Source organism: Schistocerca americana, chromosome 11 (assembly GCF_021461395.2).
Source record: "Schistocerca americana isolate TAMUIC-IGC-003095 chromosome 11, iqSchAmer2.1, whole genome shotgun sequence".
Classification (NCBI taxonomy): domain Eukaryota; kingdom Metazoa; phylum Arthropoda; class Insecta; order Orthoptera; family Acrididae; genus Schistocerca; species Schistocerca americana.
In genome coordinates, this window is record NC_060129.1 from 180,630,726 (window position 1) to 180,653,448 (window position 22,723).

At 43.8% G+C, this 22,723-nt stretch overlaps 1 protein-coding gene across 1 annotated transcript in view; it reads left to right on the forward strand.

Annotated features, from left to right (window-relative positions):
• LOC124553501 (serine/threonine-protein phosphatase 6 regulatory ankyrin repeat subunit C-like) overlaps positions 1 to 22,460 on the forward strand; it is a 211,211-nt gene extending 188,751 nt beyond the window's left edge. Inside the window, exons 7-8 of the mRNA XM_047127355.1 lie at positions 2,066 to 2,600; positions 21,534 to 22,460. Of these exons, the coding sequence (XP_046983311.1) occupies positions 2,066 to 2,600; positions 21,534 to 22,292 (1,294 nt within the window). The 3' untranslated portion in view covers positions 22,293 to 22,460. The remainder of the gene's footprint in view (positions 1 to 2,065; positions 2,601 to 21,533) is intronic.
• Positions 22,461 to 22,723: the final 263 nt, after the last annotated feature.

Here is a 22,723-nt window from a genome sequence, read left to right on the forward strand (position 1 = left end):
GATATGGGCAGAGGTACTGATCTATCCATCTCTGAGGCGGAGGTCAACATCTAGTTAGGTGGGTTGTTGGATTGAGTAGGACCAGGTGAAGCAAAAGGGGTAGAAGTTGTTGAGGTTCCAGAGGAATGTGAATAAGGTGTCCTCACCTTTACTATCTGGATTGATTATTTGCATTCCTCTGGAACCTTAACAACTTGTCCACCTGGTCCTACTCAACCCAAGAACCCACCTTCCTAGATGTTGACCTCCACCTCAGAGATGACTTCATCAGTACCTCCGTCCATATCAAATATACTAACCACCAGCAATGCCTCCAATTTCATACCGAGAAGTCCCTTCCATCCAGCCTAGCCACCCGCGGTTGTTGCATCTGCAGTGACGAGCAGTCCGTCTCTAAATATACTGAGGGTCTCACTGAAGCCTTCACTGACCGTAATCGTCCCCCCATCCTTGTACAAAAACAAATCTGCCCTGCCTTATCTTTCCAGTCTCCCACCACCTCCTAAACTCCCACAGTCCGGCCACAGAGAAGCGTTCCCCTCGTAACTCGGTACCATACAGGACCGGAGCAACTGAATTACATTCTCCGCCAGGGTTTCGATTACCTCTCGTCATGCCCTGAAATGAGAAATGTCCGACCCTCTATCCTTCCCACCCCTCCTACTGTGGTATTTGGTGTCCACTGAACCTACACAATATACTCGTCCATCCTTAAATGACCCCTGCTCCCAATCCCTTACCCCGTGGCTCATACCCCTGTAATAGACCAAGATGCAAGATCTGGCCCATACATCCTCCTACCACCACCTACTCCAGTCCAGTCACTAAGGCAGGGCTACCTGTGAAACCAGTCATGTGATCTACAAGCTAAGCTGCAACCACTGTGCTGCATTCTATGTAGGCACGCCAACCGACAATCTGTGTGTCCGCACGAACGGCAACCTACAAACTGTGGCCGAAAAATAAGTGGACCACCATGTAGCTGAACACGCTGCCGAACGTGGTATCCCTCATCTCAATGACTGCTTCACAGCCTGTGCCATACGGATCCTTTCAACCGACACCAGCTTTTCTGAATTGCACAGGTGGGAACTTTCCCTGCAATACATCCTACGTTCCCGTAACCCTCCTGGCCTCGACCTTTGTCAGTCACTGTCCTCACCCATATCCAGCCCCCTCCCTGTTCCCATTCCAGCACTACACAGCCGTCATTTCACTGCCACACCCAGTCTTTTAATTTCTTTTATTTTTATTTCTCTCCTTTCCGCTACTTACCCCCTCTCCTCCCTCCGCATCTTCTCTCCTGCCCTCTGTCTAAACTACAACACTTCACTGTCCCCCACTCCCCCCATAGTATCCCTCCCCGCCCCAGCCTCCTCCTTACCCCCACCCAGTCTCCATTCCCATCGTGCACTGGTGCTGCTGGTCGCAGTGTAGTTTCAGCTCTCTGAGACTGCAGACGCGTGTGCAAGTTGCGCTTGCGTGAGTGTGCATGTGTGTATGTGTGTGTAGTGCTGACAAAGGCCTTAATGGCCGAAAGCTATGATTGTGTGAATCTTTTTATTGTGCCTATCGTGGCTCAGCATCTCCGCTATACGGTGAGTAGCAACTTTCCTTCTCTCGTATTGTTACATTCCATCCTGGATTTTCTATTGTTTGACGTGCTTATGTATAATGTTTGTATGCAAGTATGGATTAAACGCATTTAGGATTGTGTTAGCTTTGTATTTGTTATGTTGAATCAAACAATAAAAGTCTTTTCACAAATATGATAAAGCTCAAAAATTGAAGAGTAAATAGTTTGTCCAAAGAGTGCTTGTTGTTCCATATTTTGCATTATATGCTTAAAGTCAGTAAATATCTTGTACTACATGTGTTCTAATGTAGCCTTTATTCTTCCTCAGCATTCCAGCTATCTCCGTGCCAAATTTCATCCCACTCGGTTCAGCGGTTTAGTTGTGAAGCGTGACAGACAGTGTTACTTTCGCATTCGTAACATCAGTAATAATTACACGTGCCGTATCGCCAGTGTAGAGAATTGTGCTAACTGTGGTGTATTTTGCAGGACTTCATCTGTGAAGCAGACTTCACCTGTGAACCAGACACAGAACATGGCAGCAAGGCTGACAGAGGCAGCTAAATGTGGCAGAGTGGATGAGCTGCAGAACCTGCTGGCCGAAGGTGCACCAGTTGATGCGAGAGATACCAATGGGTTTACAGCCCTGCACCTGGCAGTGATGAACGATGGTACAAGTATGTTCTCCAGTTCGAACAGAGCCTCAGATGTGGGACTGCGCACTGTCAAGTGTCTGCTGAATGCGGGGGCAAATGTCAATGCGCAAGACTCGAACAAGCAGACACCTCTGCACATGGCTGCTTATCGAGGTGATTTGAAGATCCTGTGGGTGCTGCTAACGTCGCCAGTGCAGTTAAATGCCCGCGATCGTTGGGGGAAAACGCCACTCCACTGGGCTGCCACCACCACAAAGAAAGAAGCGACGAGGATGCTGCTGCTTGCCGGAGCGGACAAGAAGGCGAGGGATGGAGAAGGTTTTACCCCGGAAGATATGGCAAGCTCATCCACTAAACAATTATTCATTGTGTGTTGAATGTTGTGTAAATAAGCTTTCTGCTTTTGTACCTCTTAAATTTTGTGAAAATGAGTAATTTAAGTCTACTTTTCCAGTTGTATCAAAGAAAACTTTCTAATAAAATATTTTGCAGGATTTCTACTCCATTGACTGCCTTCCGGGGGGGTAGCTGCTATTAATGTAGTGATGAAATTAACAATGAAATGAATACCCGTAGCTGCATACAGGCGTCACTACATGTCGATGGGGACAGTTGAAAATGCGTGGCCCGACCTGGACTCGAACCCGGGATCTCGTGCTTACGTGGCAGACGCCCTATCCGTCTGAGCCACCGAGGACACGGAGGGTAGTGCGACTGCAGGGACTTGTGTCTGGCACGTCTCCTGTGAGACCTCACATTCCCATCTCACATCTTCATATATAAATAATGTGGTGACAGTTTTGTTATTACCCTCGACACTGTGAAACTAATTTGTTAATCACCATTAATAGTATGAATTTGCAATTCTGTGGCATTTATAATCAATATTTATGTGCTGGGTGCACCGGTTACAGGAATGTAATTACTTTTCATTAAAGTAATCTGTTTTATTTATGAAGTGATTTGTTTTGGGCCTTGCAACTCTACCAATCCGTGTGTGGTAAGTCAGGGATTCTTCACACACTGTTCTGTCCATATCTAAGTACTTATTTTAATGCTGAAGCATGTTACTTTGGATATGCAGAAGAGATCAGGACTTACATTTATGTCTTCAAAGGGTTCCAGAGGTCAATGCAATGCTTCATCAAACACTAGTGATGAGATGTCAAATTAGTAAGCGTATTGTGATCAGTGATGTAGTTCAGTTTAGTTCTAACAGGTAGTCTACCATAGAAAAGATGGTATTCTATTTTGTGCTGGTATATTGCAGTGCCTGATGCTCTTTGTATATTTAGCTCCTTTTGAATCATCAATTTTTTCTTGAGGAAAGTTCAGTTGATTGAAGTGCAGTACGAGACATCTGTCAACAGCTTGCTAGAAGTTGGATGTTTTTCTAGTACACAGCATACTGTTATCTCCATTTCCTTAGCTGATAGGAAGTACAGATGATATATTCACTTGCCACTCAGAAAGTCACACTAATGTATGTATCTTGATGAAATTTTGCACTTTGCACAAGTGACGTGCAAGATAAGAGGAAGATCAATGTCTACATAAGATTTTTGTAATCTGACTTGAAACATATATGTATATAATGTATAACATATTTACCCAATTATAAGACAAAGTTTTTCCCAAATTCATTGTTAAAAAAAATACAGGGTCATCTTATTTTTGCAGATTAAACTGTTGCTCCTGAGGTCAACATTTTTATGTTGTTTAGTAGAGTATATAGGTGTAGGCATACATTTTTCGGGGGCTTTCTTACATTTAGAGGTGAAGCTGTGGTTATTGAGGTAAGTGCAGATTTATTTTAAAGAATAGGAAACAATACTTGCGTTCCAACACTCTTGATATTTTCCGGTACACTGAAGTGCTTGATACAGGATTGATGTTGCTCAAATAATCATGCAACGCTGACATCTGTGGCGCTACTGCAAGAGATATGCAAGAAGTTATGAAGTAGCCACTACAGCAGTCTACTGTTCTGACTAAAATTTCAGTTTTGTGAGACACACGAGGAAGTAGCATTAAATTCTATCGTCTCACAAATTTTTGTCATATTTCAACAGATTTGCAGTAAGGTATTCATACGTGCACGCATAACATGTACGAACATTAATGCCGCTCTTTGAGTAATGGTAACATTCAAAAACGGAAATATCGTCCTTCAAAAAATATTAGTTAATTCAGAACTCAGACCAGTATTTTATTTTGTTATGAGAGACTGTAATGATTTACTTAGTGGATTGCAAATGAGAAATTCGGTCACTGTTAGTGTATTAGAATACCATTTAAACATGTCACGGAATTTGGAAGGCAAATAGTGACCCCAGCTTGGCTGAAAGCAAGGATGATAGCAGGGAGGGTTGCGTTGAGCGAGCAGCAAATTTCGTAGTGTTGCCAACCGTGGGAATCCGTGCCACATACTTTGGCTTTTATGAACATCATTTTTATACTACATTCAAACTGCGTTTGCCTGAATCCATTTGTAGTCAGAATCAAACTGACTTAAAATTTGACAAATACTAAGAATAGTATTCATTTCTCCAGGATACTGTAAAAGCCTGGACAGTGGCCAGTGGTGTATTTGTGTTGCAATGTTGTTGACACTCACCATGATGTATGACTAGAATGAAAGGGGATGTCCAGTTAGTTCCATACAGGAAATGATAGTGCGTCAGGTGGGTGATATGGTTGGAAGCAAGAAAGAAAGTAAGCAAAATCTGATAGATATTTGGGGAAAAAAACAGCTGTGTTCTCAGGTCCCACCTCAAAGACAATGTCAGAAAGAGCAACACATTAAGAAGAAACAGCCAAATGTTTGTGACAAAGAAAATATTAATTTCACAGCTGTGCTATTAGGAGGATGATAATGATTAAAAATAATGATACCATTGACTAAAGAGTTTGCAAGCAAAAAAGGTAGACCATTTCTTTTCATTTATTTTACTTGCAGTATTGTCAAAATGTAGATAGTCAATACATGGCATAAGTTTAGAATAGGTATGATGTTAACTTTTTGGCAGATACTTTGCCAGTAAAAGTGGGTATAATTTTGAGTAGTCTGAATATCTAAAAACTAATTTTTTTCTCAAGGAGCCTCATAAAAAAAACATCGCCTTGTATTCAGGGCCGTCTTAATTATTTGCCGATTTATTTCAGTTTCTATATGATCCCCAAATGGACAATTGGGCAGACACAGGTTATATATTTTGTAATGTACACAATATATAAATACATATATTAATTATAAAAATGTATAAATGTATGTATGTGTGTATGAATGTATGTTCTATGTCTCCTAAACTGCTGGACTGTTTCCAATCAAACTCGGTATGCATATCATACTGTCTGGAAAGAATCACTGTGGGGTAAGAACGACCCACTTATCAAACGGGTGGGGGTGAGGGTGAAACAGCAGTGTATCCCATGATGCGAGAATACCCATACTTTAGTCATCCGGTGTCTGTGAATGAGAGCATTTTGATTTGCAACGAACTTCACACACAATTCTCGCTGGTGACCCCTTTACAAAATTGTGAAAGGAAGAAAGTTTGTCACTTATTAAGTTTTCGCCGTTCGTGCGTAAAACTGCCTCATGAAGCATGATGTTTGAATTTATTACTTCTAACTGTATTCATTTCACATTCTGCAGGCAGTATTCATTTACCCCACTAAATGTACCAGAAAAATACATCATCGCACAAAACTTAGTGCAGGAGATACAGCATCATAAACACTGAATGGATGAAAAACTACTGTATCATGCTAGACATTTTAATTTATTACTTCATTGCAGTCAAGTCAATTGCAACACATTTTGCAGACAGTATTCACATATGCCATTGGATGTACCTACAAAAATGTTTCATTGTATGGCACACTTAAGGAGACGCAGCGTCGTAAACATGAGCGTGAGGAAGTGTCGCATCGTGCATGACATTTTAACGTATTATTTATTTACTACTAAATCTATTCACAATACATTGCAGACAGTAGTCACATATATTACTGGATGTACCTGGACAGTTGGTCATTGTACATAACATAGATTAGGGGATGTGATGTCATAAATATTAATCTGCTTGAAAATAAAACTTCCAGGGTGAAATTTGCTAGACATACAGGTGTAATACAAGGTGTGTTGGGAAAGTAGTGATGCTGAGTTCTCAGAATTCTATACAACAATTCAAGCAAATAACACAAGTAGTTTTATTTCAATAAAGCAGATTGACAATACTTAGTGTTGCAAGCGATGGGCGACAGGCAATATAATCAGTCCTGTGCTATATGCACTGTTGAGGCAAGTTTGTGGATCACTACTAATTGGTCTCGTAGCACTGTCTGCTAGGCCGTGCTAATACCCTGTGATTACTTTCCAGTAATGTCTGTATACTGAGCGGATCTCAGCAGCAGAGGCTGGCAGGAGCAGCACTCTTATTCATTTCGGCTTGAGGGCGCGCCTGTTGTGGTGAGGTCCTATTCGTGCACCATTGGCAGACGTCATTTCGCTGCCTTCTCTGGTCTTGCATTCTTAGTCTTTGTTCCGGCACTTGTGATTACACCAGAACATTTTTATCCACTGAAGTTTTTATATTTGTTTATTTTTTTTTTTTGGTAATATTGTCCCTTGTCCAAGTGGTTCCCTTTGACAGCTACACACCCACTGAGTCGTCGTACGTAGTCAGTGCTGCTTAAAGGCTTCAACTGGTTGGCATTTAACATGTCGGTAACACTCTTTTGAATGCTCTTCAGAGTCCCAAAATGTCCTTTAGGGCTTTTTCAATTTAATAAGGACTCCGATCAGGTAAATAGGGGATGTGTAGCAACTGGAATGCTCTTTGAGGTCAAAAGTGGCAGTGTAACATGGGATGTTGTTACGGAGCACCCACTTGTCTGAAATTGTCACTCAATTCACCCTCTTCCTGAAACTTCAGAGGATATACTTGTAAAACACTTGATTGTCAATTTGTTCTGGAGGAACAAATTCTTTATGTACAATATCCCAACCGTCAAAAGAAGCAAATCCGCTTTGTTTTCATCTTTGATTTGCTCGTATGAGCTACTTTTGGTCAAGATGTCTCTGTGTGCTACTCCTCACCCTGTCGCTTTCTCAGAACCGTACTCGCAAATCCAGAATTCGTCACCTGTGATCGCACGACTGATCCATTCTTGGTCTTTGGAAATCCTTTCAAGAATAAGTGTGCACACATTTTTTCGACTGTCTTTCTGCTCGGTCACGAGGTTCTTCGTCACCGTGTTGGCACAAACATTTCGTATGTGCAAATCTTTGGTCAAAATTCCTTATTGTTAAATGTCGGTGTGATCTCACAATAGCGTGCACATCCTCAGTGTTTTCATCTGGTTTTGAAGTGGAAGGTCTTCCTGAGTGAGGTTCATCTTCAATGTGTTCTCGACCTTCTAAAAATGATTTGTGCCAGCGAAAAACTTCTGCTCTTATTCTCCGTAGTGCATAGGTCCACTTAATTCTGCTATTCCATTTTTGTAACACACAACAAAAACAAAACTTCACTGATAGCGCTTTCAAAAATCACTTGATGACTATATGGAGCTGAAATTGGGACAGAGTATTTGGAAGGGGATAAACACACTGGTCTGCACAAGCAGAGCAACACAGCATTGCCAGATCAATATTTTCAGCCTCATTACTTTTCTCACATCTCGTGTATGCGTGAAGTGTGTTCCATAATGTGAATGCAAACAAAGCCGTGGGTAAAGAGCTGATCCTAAACCGCTGGAATGATTTGATCAAATTTATTACATACGTTATTTACAATCTGGAAAGATACTGTGAGGTTAAGAACCGCCAGTCTTGTACTGGTGTCAGTGTGATAATGTGGAGAGAGAAGGAAGGACAGGGAGATGGACTAACAGAAGCCTGCCATACATAAAAATCCAGGCAATTTTCAGCTAGTTCCAACAAATGATACACTTACACTATAGAAGGAGTCACGAGTGACGGTAGTAGAGTTTAGGCTTGTTCTGCACTTACATCATGCATATGTTGACAGTCAACGAGCACTCAGAAGTGTTCCGAGTGCTCTGGTCTGAATGCCGTTGCTAATGCGTGCATTAAATGTGATAGTAGCGAGTTGTTTAGTGATTTTATATTTCATTTGTTGCGAGTCATCATTGCTGATGGTGGTGGTAAGTGATAAATCCTGCATAAACAAGTGAGAGACATAATTTGTAGGATATACACTTCCTTCAACTGGAAAGCATCCACATTCACTTACCGTAACTGTCGCTTGGAATCGTCAACAGTGCCATTCTCGTCAGTGCGTCGAGATCTCGACACGCACGAAGCGCCGTCATTCGTGGATTGGACAATACAGATCTAAACAAACTCAGTATACTGCAGAGTATTCTGAGATATGTCTCATAAAAGCAACAAGTACAAGTAAAGGTATATAAACATGAGGAATTTATACAGGTCTGAAATTAAAAATTGCTAACAGCAAAACAAATGAATGTATTTTAAACTCTGCAAGTATATGCAGAGCAGTCTGGAATCCCATTACAAGATCTGAATAATTGCAGTCATGAAAATATAATACAAGTTGACTAATGATCTCGACGAATATTTGGTAAATTGCACTTATCTGTATACACTCCTCAATAATTGTGCATTGGGTGCAGAAATCTACTTAAGCAACAGCCCAGAAATGTTAATTTCCTTGCTCACAAATCACTTTATATTAATAAGCCTATAAATGAACATAACAAGTGCAAACCAGACTATTTACTGTAATTATAAGGTGTCCAACATCTGAGATGAAAATGACACTGCTTTTACAGTGTTACACACACACACACACACACACACACACACACACACACACACACTTACTTTTCCCATATTTCTCAAGTTTACAGTTCACTGTCAGTGCACAAAAAGTGACAAAATGCTATAGGCCCCTCCCTGTTGTATTCAAAACAGAAAACTACATGCATAATATATATACTTCAGCAGTAACAAAATCTCAAGTGAACAACTGTTTCATTTTACGTCTTATCTGTCAGTTATAGTGCTAGTTCCAACAGGTGTCTGGGGGAAGAATCCAGATGGTGCATGTGGTGAAATGCGCACCAAGGTCATGACGTCGTGTTGTAGAGCATGCTCTGCAACAGGATACTTTGTGTTGACTGTATACACCTTCTGCCTGTGCCCATTCATCCTGACCATAACTGGACGGTAGTCATGCCGATGTAAAAGGTCGAATAGCATTTACATAACAGCACGTATATGACGTGGCATTTCGGAGGTGGCTCTCCCTTTGATAGCAATGTTTTCATAGCTACAGGACTGGAATAGGTGGTGGTAAGAGGGTGCATAGGGCAAGTCTTGCAGTGGGGATGGTCACAGCGGTAGGAGCCATAGGTTAGGGAGATGGGTGCAGAAGGAGCCTAGGGTCTGACAAGGATGTTGCGGAGATTGGGAGGGTGACGACAAGCTATTGTAGGTGTGATGGGCAAAATCTCAGACAGAACTGATCTCACTTCAGGGCATTATTTTAGGAAGCATGGCCTTGTCTAAATAGCTGATTGATACATTCTTGACCAGGATAATGCTGGGTGACAAGTGGTATGCTCCAAAGTTGTTTTTTGCAGGAATCACCAGTACCAGGATAGGATGTGATTGCTTGGGAAATCTGCTTTTGAACTAGGCTATTGGGATACTTACATCCAGTGAAGGCTGAAGTGAGAGTGGTGGTGCACTGGTGTAAAGAGTCTGCATCTCAACGAATATGTTTGCCTCAAATGCCAAGTCGGTATGGGAGGGAATGTTTGATATGGAATGCATCCTTTCCATCTCAAAATTAACACGCTCACTGTGGCTGACACTTATAAGCGCTTCTGCGGTCAACAAGCCAGTGCAAGTAACGCTTATAAGTGGCACGTTCGCTAGCTGAGTACTCAGTTTAGTTTGTTAGGCTGTGCACTCCTGTTAGTACGTGCAACAAACCAAATGTCACGTAATGTTTTCCTGTCTGCAGTTGTGTTTTTTCATCTTTAGTCGTCTGTGTTGTGCATTGTTTGCAATGGCAGCAAATCGACCGACACAGGGCCTTCTAACCCGAAAATGTTGTTGCATTGATTGCTCAGAACATGAGGTTTCTGTACAGTATGTGGACTTATTTGTGGTTTGCTATAAAAACACCACCTCTACACCTTGCAAACTTATTTGTTATACAGGATTGGGTTTCCATAGCACCACATTGCAGATGAGTCCTCTCTCTTTTTTCTGCATTTGATAAATCTTTTGGTGTTTTCAGACTAATTCTTTCTCAATTGAGTGGATTTATTGCTTGTTTGAATTGCATTGTCTTTCCAGTTTGCAATAAAATCAATAAATCATAGGTGTTGTTACAATTGTTGCAATAAATGCATATGACACTTATAAGCATCAGACAGCATGCAGATTTATCACATGGTCATCATGCAGCTAAACCGTACTTGTATTTCTATATCTAGCACCGCCTCTTGCACAGACGTTATATTCACTGTCAATATTATGTATGTGCACAACACGAACTTACAGGTTTCGCAGGGGTACGATTTCAGCTCACGTGCGCTTACAAGTGTCCGCCTAGAGCTTTAGTGGCCTGCACTGGTGTCCGCAGTGAACATAAGTACTGTTGTTTGTTAATAGGTTAGATTTGGACGGAAGTGTGTTGCTAACCTTTGGGTAGGATGAGATCAACATGAAGGAAAGTCCCATGCGATTCGGAATAGGACCGTATGAAATTTAATTGGGAGAAGGTATTTAGAGATTCCAGGAATTTTAACAGGTCAGAGTACATATGACAAAGATGTCATCAATGTATCTGAACCAAACCAGGGGCTGAAGACTTATGGATCCCAGGAAAGCCTCCTGCAAGTGACCCATGAAAAAGGTCAGCATAGCAAGGAGCCATCCTGGTTCCCATGACCATAGCCCTGATCTGTTTGTATGTCTGTCCGTCAAAGGTGAAGTAATGGTTGGTAAGTATAAAGTTGATTGAGGTGAGCAAGAAGGATATCATAGGCTTGGAATCATTGGAATCAGGTGGGCATTGACAGGTAATGTTCATCAGCAGAGAGATCATGTATGTGGGGGATGTCGGTATACAGGGAGACGGCATCAGTAATAACAAGCAAGGTGTGTGATGAGAGTGTGACAAGCATGGATTTCAGACAATCTAGGAAAGGGTGGGTATCCTCAATATATGAGGGAAGTCTCTGTACTATGAATTGGAGGTGTTCATCATCTAAGGCAGATATATGTTCGGTGGGTGCTTTGAAGCCAGCAACTGTAGGATGGCCAGAGTGATTGGGTTTGTGGATCTTGGGAAGAAGGTATAAGATGGGGCTGCATGTTTTGGGTGGGGTGAGAAGTTCTATGGATTGAGGTATAAGTTAATGTGATGAGCCTGAGGCTCTTAGGAGGGACTGCAGGGTCACTTGGATGGGGCTGTCCCGTGATCCATAAGCCTTTAACCCCTCATTTGGTTCAGGTTCATTGATGACATCTTTGCCATATGGACTCATGGTGATGTTGACCTGTTAAAATTCCTGGAACACCTTCTCCCAATTAAATTTAACATGGTCGTGTTCTAAATCCCATGCCACTTTCCTCAATGTTGATCTCATCCTCATCGAAGGCCAGCTACGCACCGTGTACATCTAACCTACTAAGAAACAACAGTGCTTACATTTTGATAGTTACCATCCTTTCCTTGTCAAACATTTGCTCCCATACCGACTTGGCATTCGAGGCAAACATATTTGTTGAGATGCAGACTCTTTACACCAGTACACCACCACTCTCACTTCAGCCTTCACTGGACATAATTGTCCCAATAGCCTAGTTCAAAAGCAGATTTCCTGGGTCATCACTTCCAATCGTGGTACTGCTGATCCCTCAAAAAAACAACTTCGGGGCATACCGCTCGTCACCCAGTATTTTCTTAGTCTTTAATGTATCAATCAGCTACTTTGACAAGGCCGTGACTTCCTAAAATAATGCCCTGAAATGATATCCGTTCTGTCAGAGATTTTGCCCACGACATCTAGAATAGCTTTTCGTTGCCCTCCCAAACTCCGCAACATTCTTTTCAGACACTATGCTCCTTCTGCACTCACCTCCTTACCCTATAGATCCTATCCCTGTGACCATCCCCACTGCAAGACTTGCCCTATGAACCCTCCTACCACCCCCTATTCCAGCCCTGTAAGTAGTGAACCATATGCTATAAAATGGATAGGCACCTGCGAAACCACACGTCATATACCAGCTGTTATGTAAACACTGTTCGATTTTGGTTCCACAAAAAGTTTGGACACAAAGCTAGAAACTGTGTGGTGCTGATCAGTTTTCCTAGTGGGAACCTTAATAAGAACGCAAACATTTGTAGTGTACAGTGCTCTCAATGCTACAGTAGCAGTGTGCAGGTGTTCCAATAGAATGAAGAAAGAAATTAAATGAAATAGAATGAAAGAAAGAAATTCAGAATGCAGTTTTTTGGTCTATTTGGGTTCTGAGCCAATGTCAGCTACTTATCGTATCTGAACGGTGGCAGACAATACACACGTCAATTCGTAGAGTGAATGGGAGATTTTGTTACACTTCTGTCCTAATTTTTCACCTACTTACGGTTTTTTTGTCAGTGCCTTTATCTTAGGAGACTCGCATTCGGGAGGACGACGGTTCAATCCCATCTCCGGCCATCCTGATTTAGGTTTTCCGTGATTTCCCTAAATCGCTTCAGGCAAATGCCGGGATGGTTCCTTTGAAAGGGCACGGCCGATTTCCTTCCCCATCCTTCCCTCACTCGAGCTTGCGCTCCGTCTCTAATGACCTCGTTGTCGACGGGACGTTAAACACTAATATCCTCCTCCTCCTCTATCTTAGGAGTTGATTTTCTGGAACATTTTGAAGTGATGGCAGATCTAGTGAAATGCTGTTTCATCAGTACTAAAGTTGACAACAATTTACCTTTTGCAGATCCTGTACTGGTTTGCAATGAGTGTGTGAGACGCGGTGTGGTCTGTACAAAGATTTCTGTGGTGCATACTTCGAATCCACGAGACTCGTGCTGTCGTGTCCCAAGTGTGGGTTTTGCAAGGGACTGAGTGACACGGTTTGTGAAGGGATTTAGCCGGTTGACCTTAGTGAGAGAGAGACTTTTCATCTGGCTAAGATGTTGAAATCCCTGGTGTGAAGGTACAAGGCTAGGAAGTGGGTAGAAGTAAATTTTCCCGAATGTTACACAAGTTCTGTTTTATTCAGAAATAGTACAGATTGCACTAACTGCTTAGTGATTGTACCTACACGATGGCCAAGTCTATTACAGAGACTGTGGCTAACTTGCACCGCTCTGCCTGACTGAAGCTCTTCATTACCTTCTGTCCACACTAGCACCCTACGTCACGAGTCCCGTGCCACTGCCTAAACATTCGGCGACTATCTCCAGATGCCTGCCCACAGCCCGCTCCTCAGCCCGAGTCGGCTGCTGCTATCCACACTGACTACCCCACCCCTCCCTGCCCCAGACTCCTCCTTACATCCATCCAGTTGCCACTCCCATCATGGACTGGTACCACTGAGCATCTCTGCTATTTTGAGAAAAGTTTTTCTTGCATTATTTTATAGACCAGATACTATTTGTATGAAGGCCTCCCTAAACCAAATTAAATAAATAACATAAATAAATAAATATACGAGGGTAAGTCTTATAATCCGCAAAGTAGTTAAAAAATTTTATTATAATCAAATAGGAAACTTCAACTTTCAACATAGTCTCCCTGCGTTTCAACACGCTTGGTCCATTGTTGTACAAGCTTCCTGATGCCCTCATAAAAGAAGGTTCTCAGTTGAGCTGCGAGCCAGGAATGCACCGTTTCTTTTGCTGCTTCGTCTGAGGCAAATTGACGGGTCCTTAATGCCTGTTTGAGTGGACCAAACGAGTGATAGTCTGAAGGGACAATATTGAGACTATATGGAGGATGATCCAGTTCTTCAAATTTGTGGTTCTGGATCGTTTCTGCAGTGTCGGCAGCAGTATGCAGACAGGCATTGTCGTGCAACAACACCATATGACAGCAATCCTCGGCATTTGCTTCGAATTGCAGGCTTTAGCCTGCAGTAAGCATCTCACTGTAATGTACACTGTTTATTGTTGTGCCCCTTTCCCCATAATGTTCCAGTACTGGACCTTGTGTGTCCCAAAAAACTGTAAGCATCAGTTTTCCTGTGGACGGTTGGGTCTTGAACTTTTTCTTGCACGGCGAACTTGGATGTTTCCATTCTGTACGCTGCCATTTACTCTCCAGCTTGTAATGATGGATCCATATTTTGTCACCAGTTACGATCCTGTCTAAGAAGTTGTCCCCTTCGTTACCATAGCGATCCAAATTTTTTTTGCAGGTGTCCAAGTGTGTTTGTTTATGCAACTGTGTGAGTTGTTTTGGGACCCATCTGCACAAACTTTATGAAACCCAAGTCTGTTGTGGATGATTTCGTAGGCACAATCGTGACTAATTTGCAGACAGGCTTTGTCAATAGTTAATCGTCTGTCTAAGAGAATCATTTCACGTGAACGCTCAATGGTTTCTTCATTTGTGACAGTAAATGGTTGTCCGCCTCCTTCATCATGCATAACAATCGATTCGTAGACACTCCGTTACGGCGAAACAGTGTTACCTACTGTACCGAAAGACTTTGATGAATTCCACTCCTGATAAGGCTTCGGAACACAAAAAATGGATCACTGAACATTGCTCTTCTTTGGTGCAAATAGACAACAGAGCAGCCATGATTAACAGCACGGCAGCGATAATGAAACTAACCTATCAGCTTGAAAATTGCAAAGACATAACAACAAATAAAAAAAGCATGCGTCATCAACATAAAACAACAACACTACCAAAATAAACAAAAATATAACTAAAACTTCCTGGCAGATTAAAACTGTGTGCCCGACCGAGACTCCAACTCGGGACCTTTGCCATTCGCAGGCAAGTGCTCTACCATCTGAGCTACCGAAGCACGACTCACGCCCGGTACTCACAGCTTTACTTCTGCCAGTATCTCGTCTCCTACCTTCCAAACTTTACAGAAGTTCTCCTGCGAACCTTGCAGAACTAGCTCTCCTGAAAGAAGGGATATAGCGGAGACATGGCTCAGCCACAGCCTGGGGGATGTTTCCAGAATGAGATTTTCACTCTGCAGCGGAGTGTGCGCTGATATGAAACTTCCTGGCAGATTAAAACTGTGTGCCCGACCGAGACTCGAACTCGGGACCTTTGCATTTAGCGGGCAAGTGCTCTACCATCTGAGCTACTGAAGCACGACTCACGCCCGCTACTCACAGCTTTACTTCTGCCAGTATCTCGCCTCCTACCTTCCAGACTTTACAGAAGTTCTCCTGCGAACCTTGCAGAACTAGCACTCCTGAAAGAAAGGATAAGTGGAGACATGGCTTAGCCACATGCTGGGGGATGTTTCCAGAATGAGATTTTTACTCTGCAGCGGAGTGTGCGCTGATATGAAACTTCCTGGCAAATTAAAACTGTGAGCCCGACCGAGACTCAAACTCGGGACCTTTGCCTTTAGCGGGCAAGTGCTCTACCATCTGAGCTACTGAAGCACGACTCACGCCCGGTACTCACAGCTTTACTTCTGCCAGTATCTCGCCTCCTACCTTCCAAACTTTACAGAAGTTCTCCTGCGAACCTTGCAGAACTAGCACTCCTGAAAGAAAGGATATAGCGGAGACATGGCTTAGCCACATGCTGGGGGATGTTTCCAGATGAGATTTTCACTCTGCAGCGGAGTGTGCGCTGATATGAAACTTCCTGGCAGGTTAAAACTGTGTGCCCGACCGAGACTCGAACTCAGGACCTTTGCCTTTCGCAGTCAAGTGCTCTACCATCTGAGCTACCGAAGCACGACTCACGCCCAGTACTCACAGCTTTACTTCTACCAGTATCTCGCCTCCTACCTTCCAAACTTTGCAGAAGTTCTCCTGCGAACCTTGCAGAACTAGCACTCCTGAAAGAAAGGATATAGCGGAGACATGGCTTAGCCACATGCTGGGGGATGTTTCCAGATGAGATTTTCACTCTGCAGCGGAGTGTGCGCTGATATGAAACTTCCTGGCAGATTAAAACTGTGTGCCCGACCGAGACTCGAACTCAGGACCTTTGCCTTTCGCGGTCAGGTGCTCTACCATCTGAGCTACCGAAGCACGACTCACGCCCAGTACTCACAGCTTTACTTCTACCAGTATCTCGCCTCCTACCTTCCAAACTTTGCAGAAGTTCTCCTGCGAACCTTGCAGAACTAGCACTCCTGGAAGAAAGGATAAGTGGAGACATGGCTTAGCCACAGCCTGGGAGATGGTTCCAGAATGAGATTTTCACTCTGCAGCGGAGTGTGCACTGATACGAAACTTCCTGGCAGATTAAAACTGTGTGCCAGACAGAGACTCGAACTCGGGACCTTTGCCTTTCGTGGGCAAGTGCTCTGCCATCTGAGCTACCCAAGCACGACTCACGCCCCATCTTCACAGCTTCACTTCTGCCAGTACCTCGTTTGGAAGGTAGGAGACGAGGTACTGTCAGAAGTAAAGCTGTGAGGACGGGGCGTGAGTCGTGCTTGGGTAGCTCAGTTGGCAGAGCACTTGCCCGCGAAAGGCAAAGGTCCTGATTTCGAGTCTCAGTTTGGCACACAGTTTTAATCTGCCAGGAAGTTTCAGTTCTGGTGGTTGGTTTTTGTTATGATGTAATAATATTTTAAATTCTACTTACAGATTGAGCATACAATTTTCTACATATTACGTTTCTATTCCATTTTTGGTGTTGATCCTTTTCTTATAATTGCCACTTTGGGTTTTTTCCACATTTCACAGCACTAGGAACTGAACACCTAAAGATCAGGATGCAAGGTTTTGCTTTTTGTTGCCAATTGTCGGATGTTGTTACCAAAGATTGAATGTTATTGTCAACTTTTGAGCGTAATTTTGGAAGTATTAGTGATCTGATTGCATGCACACATTCAATTGTTGGCAATGACATCTGGCAGTTGGCAACACAAACCAAAACATTGCACCAAAACAAGTGTTCAGTTCCTAGTGCTGTGAAATCTGGAAAAAAAACCAAAGTGGCAATTATGAGAAGAGGAGCAGCTCCAAAAATGGAACAGAAACGTAATATGTAGAAAATCGTCCGTGCAACCTGTAAGTAGAATTTAAAATATTACTAATGATAGCAAAAACAGCCATCAGAACTGTTTATAACCTATAGGTACATTGTCCCAGAATGTAAACTAAATAGTAAAAAATATGTACATATACCAGGCCACTGAAGATGCCTTGCAGAGAACAAAGGCAAAACGTGTATGGCACGAAAATGGTTTCATTCAGATGTAGTCAGACGGTCCAAAAAGTAAAAATTATCAATATACCGTAATTTTCATCAAAATCATTTCACCAGTTTAGTTACAAAAATTTAAACAATAAATATACTTTTTCATTTAATATTATTAGTAGGAAGTATGAATTAAACACATTGGCAATTGTATGAGCATATTCTAGCTGTTAACACGGCAACACTCACATGCCTGTGTAATGAAATGAAATGTGCGTATTGCTTTATTGGCTGTGAGACCCCATTTGGCAGTCCCGAGTGGAGAAAATCTGACTGCCCGGGAATCGAAGTTAGGTCCTCTTGATTGAGGGTCAGCAAAGATAACCCCAAGTCTGTGAGCCGGTGATGCATATAAGTAGTTTTGTTATGGTGAGCGATGGTGACGGTACTAAAATAAAATGTGGTCTTTCTAAAATAATTAAAATAGCATTAAACTAATGAAGAAAGAAAAATAAATGATTTGTAGGGTGTCGCAGTGGAAACTATAATATTTGTACGTACAGTAACATTATGTGCCCTGAAATATCTTTCTGTTACCCGTGGCAGTGCTCGCATATCGTAATCAAATGTAGCCTCACTATGTATCTCTGTTTATCATAGAGCATTTCAGCGATGCTGTTGTGAGTCTTCGAGCATCTCAGAAGGTATAAGAGATGTGTGACACTAAATGGCTAAAATATGACACGTTTATGTGTCGATACGAAAGAAGGAAAGTTGCTACTCACCATATAGCGGAGATGCTGAGTAGCGATAGGCACAATAAAAAGATTCACACAATCATAGCTTTCGGCCATTAAGGGCTTTGTCAGCAGTAGACACACATACACACATGCACACAGCTTCCACACACATCTGCGGTCTAAGAGAGCTGAAACTACACTGTGAGCAGCAGCACCAGTGCATGATGGGAGTGGTGACTGGGTGGGGTTAAGGAGGAGGCTGCGGCGGGGAGGGGGAGGGATAGTATGGGGGGAGTGGCAGTCAGTGAAGTGTTGCAGTTTAGATGGATGGCAGGAGAGAAGGTGCGGAGGGGGAGGGGGTAAGTAGCGGAAATGTAGAGAAGTAAAAAGACTGGGTGTGGCGGTGAAATGACGTCTGTGTAGTGCTGGAATGGGAACAGGGAGGGGGCTGGATGGGTGAGGACAGTGACTACCGTAGGTCGAGGCCAGGAGGGTTACGGGAACGTAGGGTGTACTGCAGGGAAAGTTCTCACCTGTGCAATTCAGAAAATCTGGTGTCTGTGGGAAGGATCCGTATGGCACAGGCTGTGAAGCAGTCATTAAGGTGAGGGATACCACATGTGGCAGCGTGTTCAGCTACAGGGTGGTCCACTTGTTTTTCGGTCACAGTTTGTCGGTTGCCGTTCGTGCAGACAGACAGCTTGTCGGTTGTCGTGCCTACACAGAATTCAGCACAGTGGTTGCAGCTTAGCTTGTAGATCACATGACTGGTTTCACAGGTAGCCCTGCCTTAGTTAGTGACCGGACTGGAGTAGGTGGTGGTAGGAGGATGTATGGGCCAGATCTTGCATCTTGGTCTATTACAGGGGTATGAGCCACGAGGTAAGGGATCAGGACCAGGGGTCGTGTAAGGATGGACGAGTATATTGTGTAGGTTCAGTGGACACCAAATACCACGGTAGGAGGGGTGGGAAGGATAGAGGGTCGGACATTTCTCATTTCAGGGCATGACGAGAGGTAATCGAAACCCTGGCGGAGAATGTAATTCAGTTGCTCCGGTCCTGTATGGTACCGAGTTACGAGGGGAACGCTCCTCTGTGGCCGGACTGTGGGAGTTTTGGAGGTGGTGGGAGACTGGAAAGATAAGGCATGGCAGATTTGTTTTTGTACAAGGATGGGGGGGATAATTACGGCCAGTGAAGGCTTCAGTGAGACCCTCAGTATATTTAGTGGGGGACTGCTCGTCACTGCAGATGCAACAACCGCGGGTGGCTAGGCTGTATGGGTGGCAGCTGTCGAAGAGGAGGTATTGCTGGTAGTTAGTAGGTTTGATATGGGCAGAGGTACTGATCTATCCATCTCTGAGGCGGAGGTCAACATCTAGTTAGGTGGGTTGTTGGATTGAGTAGGACCAGGTGAAGCAAAAGGGGTAGAAGTTGTTGAGGTTCCAGAGGAATGTGAATAAGGTGTCCTCACCTTTACTATCTGGATTGATTATTTGCATTCCTCTGGAACCTTAACAACTTGTCCACCTGGTCCTACTCAACCCAAGAACCCACCTTCCTAGATGTTGACCTCCACCTCAGAGATGACTTCATCAGTACCTCCGTCCATATCAAATATACTAACCACCAGCAATGCCTCCAATTTCATACCGAGAAGTCCCTTCCATCCAGCCTAGCCACCCGCGGTTGTTGCATCTGCAGTGACGAGCAGTCCGTCTCTAAATATACTGAGGGTCTCACTGAAGCCTTCACTGACCGTAATCGTCCCCCCATCCTTGTACAAAAACAAATCTGCCCTGCCTTATCTTTCCAGTCTCCCACCACCTCCTAAACTCCCACAGTCCGGCCACAGAGAAGCGTTCCCCTCGTAACTCGGTACCATACAGGACCGGAGCAACTGAATTACATTCTCCGCCAGGGTTTCGATTACCTCTCGTCATGCCCTGAAATGAGAAATGTCCGACCCTCTATCCTTCCCACCCCTCCTACTGTGGTATTTGGTGTCCACTGAACCTACACAATATACTCGTCCATCCTTAAATGACCCCTGCTCCCAATCCCTTACCCCGTGGCTCATACCCCTGTAATAGACCAAGATGCAAGATCTGGCCCATACATCCTCCTACCACCACCTACTCCAGTCCAGTCACTAAGGCAGGGCTACCTGTGAAACCAGTCATGTGATCTACAAGCTAAGCTGCAACCACTGTGCTGCATTCTATGTAGGCACGCCAACCGACAATCTGTGTGTCCGCACGAACGGCAACCTACAAACTGTGGCCGAAAAATAAGTGGACCACCATGTAGCTGAACACGCTGCCGAACGTGGTATCCCTCATCTCAATGACTGCTTCACAGCCTGTGCCATACGGATCCTTTCAACCGACACCAGCTTTTCTGAATTGCACAGGTGGGAACTTTCCCTGCAATACATCCTACGTTCCCGTAACCCTCCTGGCCTCGACCTTTGTCAGTCACTGTCCTCACCCATATCCAGCCCCCTCCCTGTTCCCATTCCAGCACTACACAGCCGTCATTTCACTGCCACACCCAGTCTTTTAATTTCTTTTATTTTTATTTCTCTCCTTTCCGCTACTTACCCCCTCTCCTCCCTCCGCATCTTCTCTCCTGCCCTCTGTCTAAACTACAACACTTCACTGTCCCCCACTCCCCCCATAGTATCCCTCCCCCTCCCCGCCCCAGCCTCCTCCTTACCCCCACCCAGTCTCCATTCCCATCGTGCACTGGTGCTGCTGGTCGCAGTGTAGTTTCAGCTCTCTGAGACTGCAGACGCGTGTGCAAGTTGCGCTTGCGTGAGTGTGCATGTGTGTATGTGTGTGTAGTGCTGACAAAGGCCTTAATGGCCGAAAGCTATGATTGTGTGAATCTTTTTATTGTGCCTATCGTGGCTCAGCATCTCCGCTATACGGTGAGTAGCAACTTTCCTTCTCTCGTATTGTTACATTCCATCCTGGATTTTCTATTGTTTGACGTGCTTATGTATAATGTTTGTATGCAAGTATGGATTAAACGCATTTAGGATTGTGTTAGCTTTGTATTTGTTATGTTGAATCAAACAATAAAAGTCTTTTCACAAATATGATAAAGCTCAAAAATTGAAGAGTAAATAGTTTGTCCAAAGAGTGCTTGTTGTTCCATATTTTGCATTATATGCTTAAAGTCAGTAAATATCTTGTACTACATGTGTTCTAATGTAGCCTTTATTCTTCCTCAGCATTCCAGCTATCTCCGTGCCAAATTTCATCCCACTCGGTTCAGCGGTTTAGTTGTGAAGCGTGACAGACAGTGTTACTTTCGCATTCGTAACATCAGTAATAATTACACGTGCCGTATCGCCAGTGTAGAGAATTGTGCTAACTGTGGTGTATTTTGCAGGACTTCATCTGTGAAGCAGACTTCACCTGTGAACCAGACACAGAACATGGCAGCAAGGCTGACAGAGGCAGCTAAATGTGGCAGAGTGGATGAGCTGCAGAACCTGCTGGCCGAAGGTGCACCAGTTGATGCGAGAGATACCAATGGGTTTACAGCCCTGCACCTGGCAGTGATGAACGATGGTACAAGTATGTTCTCCAGTTCGAACAGAGCCTCAGATGTGGGACTGCGCACTGTCAAGTGTCTGCTGAATGCGGGGGCAAATGTCAATGCGCAAGACTTGAACAAGCAGACACCTCTGCACATGGCTGCTTATCGAGGTGATTTGAAGATCCTGTGGGTGCTGCTAACGTCGCCAGTGCAGTTAAATGCCCGCGATCGTTGGGGGAAAACGCCACTCCACTGGGCTGCCACCACCACAAAGAAAGAAGCGACGAGGATGCTGCTGCTTGCCGGAGCGGACAAGAAGGCGAGGGATGGAGAAGGTTTTACCCCGGAAGATATGGCAAGCTCATCCACTAAACAATTATTCATTGTGTGTTGAATGTTGTGTAAATAAGCTTTCTGCTTTTGTACCTCTTAAATTTTGTGAAAATGAGTAATTTAAGTCTACTTTTCCAGTTGTATCAAAGAAAACTTTCTAATAAAATATTTTGCAGGATTTCTACTCCATTGACTGCCTTCCGGGGGGGTAGCTGCTATTAATGTAGTGATGAAATTAACAATGAAATGAATACCCGTAGCTGCATACAGGCGTCACTACATGTCGATGGGGACAGTTGAAAATGCGTGGCCCGACCTGGACTCGAACCCGGGATCTCGTGCTTACGTGGCAGACGCCCTATCCGTCTGAGCCACCGAGGACACGGAGGGTAGTGCGACTGCAGGGACTTGTGTCTGGCACGTCTCCTGTGAGACCTCACATTCCCATCTCACATCTTCATATATAAATAATGTAGTGACAGTTTTGTTATT